The sequence below is a fragment of the Pipistrellus hanaki genome, assembly GCF_964339955.1.
Source record: "Pipistrellus hanaki genome assembly, chromosome: 2".
Classification (NCBI taxonomy): Eukaryota; Metazoa; Chordata; class Mammalia; order Chiroptera; family Vespertilionidae; genus Pipistrellus; species Pipistrellus hanaki.
The window spans coordinates 72,056,947-72,066,089 of NC_140504.1; the positions used below are offsets into that span (position 1 = coordinate 72,056,947).

General features: G+C 36.2%; 1 protein-coding gene across 1 annotated transcript; it reads left to right on the forward strand.

Moving 5' to 3' along the window:
- Positions 1-1,416: 1,416 nt before the first annotated feature.
- On the forward strand, positions 1,417-2,518 carry GPR15 (G protein-coupled receptor 15; the record flags this gene model as incomplete). Its single annotated transcript, XM_084870526.1, has 1 exon — positions 1,417-2,518. Exon 1 carries the CDS (start codon positions 1,430-1,432, stop codon positions 2,516-2,518), a length of 1,089 nt encoding a protein of 362 aa, XP_084726652.1. The 5' UTR covers positions 1,417-1,429.
- Positions 2,519-9,143: the final 6,625 nt, after the last annotated feature.

Below are 9,143 nucleotides of genomic sequence, written 5' to 3' on the forward strand. Positions count from 1 at the left end.
ATCTGAAACTAATTTCGGCGATGAAATGAGATGGAGGGAAAGAGGGAAGGAGAGAAGAGTGTGAGAGAACCTTGAGCCACTTCAGCCAGTAAAAAGTTGAAATAAATGAAGTCAGTTTCAGAATTTGTTATATTTTGCTATGGTCTTTCTAATATAAAAGAGACTAGATAAGAAAATAGGATAGGATCTTTCCTATGTCAGCCTATTTCTCAAGAGTTTTGAATGAACCAAAAATCTTCCTTTTATAGTGCCTATTCTGGCAATTTCATTATAATGTCACTTAATATAGGTCTCTCTGTTGCCAGGCCAATAATTTCCAAAGTGTAGCTCACTGATGTGTGGAGGTACTCAAGGAAAAGTCACAGCTCAAAAGCTAAGCAGTCACTGCTATAAAGGTGAGGGGATCTAAAGTCTGATGAAACAGATATTTAAGGGTTAGTAGGAGAAAATCTTTCAAACAAGAATGTTAATCTTAACAAAGGGAATGTAATTCGTTGAATTATAACGGCAGAGAAGTTGAAAATATCAATTTGTAATAAGAATGCCTGCAGGTAAACCCAATGAATTCACTATTGCTACTAACACTGAATCACAAAAATAAGAGCTTTTCTAATCAACTCAAATAAACTAACATTCCCAAAGCACCCACTATGTGCAAGGTATTGTGCTAATCATAGTGGAATACTGTTTTCCAAATAATAAAAACACAAGATATGGCCTCAGCTTTTTGAAGATAAAAAAAAAAAAAAGCAAACACACAACTTATTGAGTGAGACAGGATTAATTATATATGAACTAAAAGAGTCAAGTAATTGGGAAAAATCTCATAACCTAACTGGAACCATTATATTTGCCATAGATGCAGTCTGGCATGGTTTAGATTTTCAGTTCACTCTTCCTGCAACGGAAGACTATTTTCTTCATATTTTACCAATGATGTAAATAAAAACAGTATCTTCACCATCATCACCTTAAAATTCTAATAGTAAAACAGTATCCTATATGTGAAACAGAAGGCTAGATCAAAAGGATTCTCGGTGTTAGAAAAGCAAAATATGTCTTTCACGTAGGTAAGGAGAAAAAAAAGTTTAATTTATTTTCTAATTTCTGGATTTAAAGAAACAAGTTCAAAACCTTGAAGAAAGAAGCCAAAAAGCAGCTTAGTTTCCTGGGCAAATGTAAATTTAAAAAACCACAACTACCCAGCACCAATCAGGGTGATGTTCCTGGAGGGCCCTTTCTGAAGAGTGGTAGAAACTGCTTTTTAAAATCTTTGTTTTTATGCTTCCCTCACCATCTTTTAAGGGAGGGGTGAGGTGGGGGAAGAGGTGGCACTGCATAAAAGAAGCTGCCTTGAGATTTCTAACATTCGCACAGGCACTTCCTAGGTAAGGAAACTTCCCCAGGTGTTGCCACCTGATCTTCGGCGATGGACCCAGAAGCAACCTCTGATTATTGGGATTATTCCTCCGGGACAAGCCCAAACCCTGATGACGTGGAGGAGACCCACTTCCAGGCTCCTTACACATCCCTTTTCCTACCCGCCTTTTACACAGCCGTGTTCCTGATCGGGGTGCTGGGGAACCTCCTCCTCATGGGCGTGCTGCACTTCAAACGCGGGAGCCGGAGGCTGATCGACATCTTCATCGTGAACCTGGCCGCCTCCGACTTCATCTTCCTCATCACGCTGCCTCTCTGGGTGGACAAGGAAGCCTCGTCAGGGCTGTGGAGGACAGGCTCCTTCCTGTGCAAAGGCAGCTCCTACGTTATCTCGGTCAACATGTACTGCAGCGTCTTCCTGCTCACCTGCATGAGCGCGGACCGCTACCTGGCCATCGTGTGGCCGGCCGCGTCCAGGAAACTCAGAAGGAGGGACTGTGCCTACGGGGTCTGTGCCAGTGTCTGGTGTGTCTCTTGCCTCCTGGGGCTGCCTACTCTTCTGTCCAGGGAGCTCACCCTGATCCAAGATAAGCCATACTGTGCAGAGAAGAGGGCCACTTCGGTTAGACTGACCTGGTCCCTGGTGTCCTTACTTTTTACCTTCTTCGCGCCTTTGGTGAGCATCGTGACCTGCTACTGCTGTATCGTCAGGAAGCTGTGCGCCCAGTACCAGCGGACGGGAAAGCACAACAAGAAGCTGAGGAAATCCATCAAAATCATACTTATTGTCGTGGCCGCCTTTGTGATCTCCTGGCTGCCCTTCAACACGTTCAAGCTCCTGGCCATTGTGTCTGGGCTGCAGCAAGAGCACTACGTCTCCGTGTCTGTCCTCCAGCGGGGCATGGAGGTGAGCGGGCCCTTAGCCATTGCCAACAGCTGTGTCAACCCTTTCATTTACTACATCTTTGACAGCTACATCCGCAGGGCCACGGTGCAGTGCTTGTGCCCTGGCCTCAAGAGTGCTGCTGACTTTGGGAGCAGCACGGAGACATCGGATAGTCACCTCACGAAGGCTCTCTCCAACTTCATTCAAGCCGGGGATTTTGCCAGGAGGAGAAAGAGGTCTGTGTCCTTCTAAAAGGAACGGTGACTTTTCAAGCTTTGTTGGTGGATTGGACAGTTCACTTGGGTCATTGACAAAGAAAGAAGAGTATTGCTAAACGTATGCATATTGCTTCATCAATGCAAGAAAGAGATGATTTTTATGAAAAAGACAATTGAGAAGTCTTTGTGTTTGTGGATATAATTAGGCTATATGCTGGTGCTATGTTTTTGTTGTTTTGTTTTTCCCCCCCAGCAGATTGGCCTTATTTGACCCTTGCCAATCTAGTTCACTGGGCAAAATACAACTCCTTTACAACCTTGAACTCTGAGATAAAGGCTCCTGCTTGGACTAGTTTCTTTCTTCATGATTCTTAATGCATATTCAGGCTTTTTCCTCTCTCAAGAACCATGGTACCTTGCCCCACATCACCCTTCATACTGGGCTCCACAGTGGACTACGGTTAAAGGATTCTGCCCACTTTCATCTGGTGAGACATGTGGTGTCAACATAGGTAGCAGAAAGTATAATAAATCTGTGCTCTGAAATTAATTGTTCCTGAGTAATGAAGTAAGATTCTGGTCTTGTTATTTAAAACCCTGTATGGTGATTCTTTACCATCTCCCAATATTGGCTTTCATCCTGTGCCATTCAAAATAACTTTAGATTTGTGGCAAAAAGCTCATGGGGGTGAATCATTTTGTATTATGTTTATGACTTGAGACTTACATAATTATCTCATCTTCTAGAGTATTTTAACAAGAAAGCATAAGGCAAAGTTTGACCTTTATTTTCTTTGTAAGATATATCGGTAAAATTGTATCTCATTATAATGGTGCAGTAACTATTTTTCAATGGGGTTTTCCTATGCTTTTTTGTTTTTATTGTCTTTATAAATTAGGACATGACTTTGCTTTAATTATATATTTCTAATTTATCCAGTTATCTAGCTATCAAATAAAAATGTTACTAATAACATAATTAGGGGGTCATCAAATGCTTAGCTACAAATGCTAAGCTATAATTGTGCAGATTATGCTTTTATAATTTAATTAAAATGTTAGTGCTACACATTCCTCATAGTATCATTTGCTGGAGTATATAATTTCAAGATTTGATCCAATAATATAGGAAGGCAGAATACTTTGAAATAAAAAAAAAATCATAACAATGTTGATGTTGGTATTTTATATAGATTTTTTCAAACCCAGAGACTATCCTGAATTTCTTCACCCAAATATATATTTATTTAGATGATTTGTACCTAATATCCTTTTTAAAGGCTTTGGAGTAAAAAACTAGCAATGTAATTAGCAAACACACTATTGGAAACAACTTTTAATTTAAGAAGTGTTATATTTTTCACTCACTGTTTACTCGAATTACTGTTTTACTTTTAAGTGTTAAGTTTGAAAATCAGAGTAAGCTTATAATTTTTTCAGAGATGAAGTAACTCAAGTTCATTGTATGTCTGTATCTTTCACATTAAAAAATATCAAATATTGGGCATCTTATAATCCATTTAAAAGTTGAAAATATAGTTTTTTATTTTATAAATTGGTTAATTTCTCTTAAGCTTTTATTAAATAAAAATATAATGCCCTTATATAAGTATTCTGTTATATTAATTTTTATCAACACATTAATATTAATATTCTTAGTATTTTAGTAATTAATCATAGATACAGAAAAAAATGACAATGTAAATCATAAGAAATAAAGATTCTTGGAATACTTCAAAACTTAATTCAAAACAATTATTGATAAATAGCTCTCCAAAGGTTAGATGAAAACAAAATATGGAAGGTAGAGACATTCACATTTTTAGAACATACCAATAAAAACACTATTACTAATCATGAAAATCATTCTATTTAAGAAATGCTACCTATAAAACATAGCCCGATTACTTAGCTAAGGTATTTGTTAGGAAATGAGAAAACAGATTATTAGGTTTAACTTCATCTTTAATATTGGAACATTGAGCAAATAATTTTCATCTTTCATACTTAAATTTAGTTGGTACTATATATGTTAGAATTCTCAAGAATATTATAAGACTAATATAATGGTTTTTAAAAATATTGAGTAAAAAATTATTGTATAAAGCTTTGGGTTTCTATTATTAATTATTGAATGTTGCTTAGAAATTTCCAAACTAAAATATCATATGACAATCACTCTTATTTAACAAATATTAAGAATCTAACTTCTGTTTTATCCTTTTAGTTTTGATGGGAATGTTTAAAATAACATAAAAGAAGACATATTTTTGTACTTTCTAATACTTTAAATAGACACGCTAATTTTATGCCTTTAAAAAATCTTAGTGTATTTTATATTCATAATATACCAAAGAGATTGATGGAAAAATACATAATTTTATAGATGGCATAACTGTCATCGAAAGAAGTTTAAAACTTGTTTAAATTAGTAAGTTACTATGTCATATGTGGATTCCTCTGGTATAAAATATAATTTATATTATAATAGCAGTAAAGGTTTTATTATAAATTATTTGGTTAGATCTCATTTTGCATAGTTTTAAACTATAATATTTCCACATTTTTAATATGAACAAATTCTATGTATATATGTAGATAAAAATATACTCAGAAATCAGACATATATTAATTACTTTTCAAGATTTTTGTTATCTGAGGGATACTTTGTGGTAATTTAAAGTTATTATACAACAAATCAACACACATTGCCATAAGTTCTAGAAAATTAATCCTTAACAGAATCGTGTCTTGATTTTTATAGCCAAAGTTAGAAAAACAGACAATTTAGTAAGAGTAAATCTATAAGGAAATCTTTGCAGATTAACATTACCTGTTGTTTACTTAAGCAGTCCAAAGCTATTGGCAAATGTCACGGGCAAATATATGACAGAAATCTCCAACCATTTCTCAAGAAATTTTTCTTGAACTTAACACAGAAAAGCTCTCCATTATAAAGCCTGAGTAAAATGTCATCTATAACTTAGAATTAATTTAAAAATAGATATACTCATGGCGCACATAGTCACAAATACATATTTACTCCATTTCGGTCATATTTAAACATTAAAACCTACCTGGTATTCCTGGGAGTACCTTCCTTTGTCCCCTTTAACGAGTCAAAATCACTTCTGAGTGAGAATACAGTTTAAAAGGGAAGCTATGTGCGTGACTACTACTCAGAGGTCACAGGAAAACTTTTAGATAGATGAAGAAATGCACAGTATGATGGTAAGCTGAGTGAAAGAAATCTTCCTTTATGATTCATTTTGACTCCTCAAATCATTCTCTATTCTTTCCCCTCAGCAATCTCAGAGGAGAGAAATGACTCGTCAAATGTGTGTCCCAGAGAATGTGTATCATTTTACTACTTGCAGAACTCATTCACAAAAGTCAAGCAGTATTAAAAGAATTACAAACTTATTTTAAACATGCCACTGGTATAGCCTGTTAGCAAGATGATGCTTCCAGTGCCCTGAGAGAGAGAAGCACCACCCGGGGAAAAAGCCGAAGGACAATTCTACCAGAATATTATGTAAATGCTCACTGGATTTTGCTTTCCACAGAGATTGGTATGGATTGTATTGTCCCTTGCAAATGTCTGTTCTTATTTTAAGTTCTTTTCTTGACATCTACATTTTTATTTTTGTCAATTCTGTGAATAAACAATTATGACTAGATGTTACATATATGTGTACAGGGGGAAAATTGTACTAGTGACTTGATTTCATACTGTAGATGTAAAAATCCACCTTTGAATGAATTACTCTGTCTCTTCCTTTCTTTGCCAATTCTTTAATAGAGCTGTATTTCCTAAATGTATTCAGTAAATGGATTGTATCCTAAGATCAACCTACAGATATGCAACAACAACAACAACAAAACTTATTTAAAATATCCAATGCGCCTAAACCGGTTTGGCTTAGTGGTAGAGCATCGGTCTGCGGACTGAAAGGTCCCAGGTTCGATTCCGGTCAGGGGCATGTACGTTGGTTACGGGCACATCCCCAGTAGGGTGTGTGCAAGAGGCAGCTGGTGGGTGTTTCTCTCTCATCGACATTTCTAGCTCTCTATCTCTCTCCCTTCCTCTCTGTAAAAAACCAATAAAATATATTTTAAAAATAAATAAATAAAATAAAATATCCAATGTGCCAAACTGTTAATAAAGGTTTGCCAGCCAGTGTGGTTCAGTGGTTAAGCATCAACCCATGGACCAGGAGGTCAGGGTTTGATTCTTGATCAGGGCACAGACTCAATCTCCAATGGGGAGCATGCACAAAGTAGCCAATCGATGATTCTGTCTCATCATTGATGTTTCTATCTCTCTCTCTCCCTCTCCCTTCCTCTCTAAAATCAATTAAAAAATATTTTTTAAAAAGTGGAGGTTTTTTTAAAATCTTCACCTGAGGATATTTTCCTCCATTGATTTCCAGAGAGTGGACAGGGGAGAGACAGGAGAGAGAAACATCTATGTGAGAGAGACAAATCAAAATCTTCACCTGAGGATATTTTCCTCCATTGATTTCCAGAGAGTGGACAGGGAGAGACAGGAGAGAGAAACATCTATGTGAGAGAGACAAATCAATTGACTGGATTGGCTGGGGATGAGCCTGCAACCAGAATTGAACTCATGAACCTTCAGTCACCGGCTAATGCTTTAACCACTGAGCAACCAGCTAGGGCAAGGTGAATTCTTCTGACAAGTGCAATCATAGTGAAATATAAACTCACATGAAACTTCCATTTATTTATCTAAAAGTGTTTTCGGGGGTGGGGGGGGGGTAAATAAAAGTGGTGGGAAGTATTCTTCAGTTGGCAGACATTACTAAACTAAAAATTCTTCATTGACATATATAAGTAAACTAGAGGCAGGGTCCCTAGGCCTGTGATCAGGGCTGATTGGCTGCTGGCTGCCAGCTGGGGCCTTCCTTCCTTCCATGCTGCCTCCTGGTGGTCAACGCAAGTCATAGTGAGTGATTGAACTCCCTGTCTCCTGGTCGAACTTCTGAGGGGACACTTCGCATAATACAGATACCAAATTTTTGAAATACTTATGAAATACAAAAACACAGTGTATAAATAAAGCTGATAAGCACCTAATGAATCTTGTTGCTAATATTCAGACTAAAGTACTTGACAGAATACAAGAATGGAGAAAATAAAGCAAGGAAAAGTATAAACATATCTATCAGCAATTACAATAAAAACACAAATGGATTAAAATTCCCTATTAAAAGGTTGAACAAGAGTCTGCTGCATAATCATCTACTGTACAAGGTGGGGCAAAAGTAGGTTTACAGTCATTTGTATGAAAAATAGTACAATAATACAAAAGTTAACTATGTTTCCTAGACTCACAACTGTAAACCTACTTTAACCTCACCATATATATATATATATATATATATATATATATATATATATATAGTACCTCACCATATATATATATATATGGTACTATTAGACTCTGCAGGATTTTAAAAGATAGATGTGGCATTTGTTTCTTCATCCAGTTTACAGTCTCCATAGCTACTTACTGTTTGACTCAAACAATGAAGTACTGGCACGCAAGAAGAGCTTGACAGATAAAAAGAAAATTACAAGTCAAATCACTTTCTTTGATCTCTTCCAATGTTAAGGGAAAAGCCCATGCTTAGTCCATATTCAAGTCACTTCATATAACTGCCATTTTGACATGGTTATTTCCTAAATATTGTCACATTTCCCTAAAGAAATGTTTATATTGGTATCTCCAAATGAAAATATTTTTGTTGTCCTTAAAGATTGTTAGGTGTAAAAGATTATTTTTTAATACAAGAACACTTCTTGAATAGTGTTATGTTTGAATTTATTTTTAAACAACAAACTAAAGGAGATGTAAAGTAGGTAGTCCTGCTGGAACCTGGTCCAGAGACAGTGATTTAATGAGATGCCCTCTCACTTACCCTGAGTTTAGACCAAAAACAAAACTGACAACTCAGGTGGAAAGTGGTAAATGAGAAATGAAACTTGGCCTGTGGTGTCATGTTAAAGCAAAAAATAGAAGGTTCAAAAGAATGGAGGGTAGATGGAAATGGCTACTCTATTTTTAATGAAAAGGATGCTTATTTACTAACTCGGTGTGCATTAATAAATATAGTTTAAAATTAGAAAATCAGTAAAGAATTGGAAGCAAGTCAATGCAACACTGCATAATAGATAGTCTTTACCATTTTGAATAACAATAATTTTACATCTATAACTCAAACATAAAAAATACTGCCGCCCTGGCCAGTTTGGCTCAGTGGATAGAGCATTGGCCTGTGAACTGAGAGGTCCCAGGTTTAATTCCGGTCAGGGGTGCATTCCCAGGTTGAAGGCTGGATCCCCAGTCGCAGGGTGTGCGGGAGGCAGCAGATCAGTGATTCTCTCTCATCATTGACATTTCTATCTATCTCTCTCTCCCCCTTCCTCTCTGAAAGCAATAAAAATATATTTAAAAAAATACTGCCAATAAACAAGAAAATATTTAGCATTATAAATAATCAAAGATGGCCAAATCAAAAGAACAAAAATATAAGTTTTACCTATTCAATTGATAAGGTTTTAAATATTAAATACTAAGATTGACCAGGATTGGGGGTGTGGAGTCTGGGGGAGACCTTGTGGACTATTGAGTA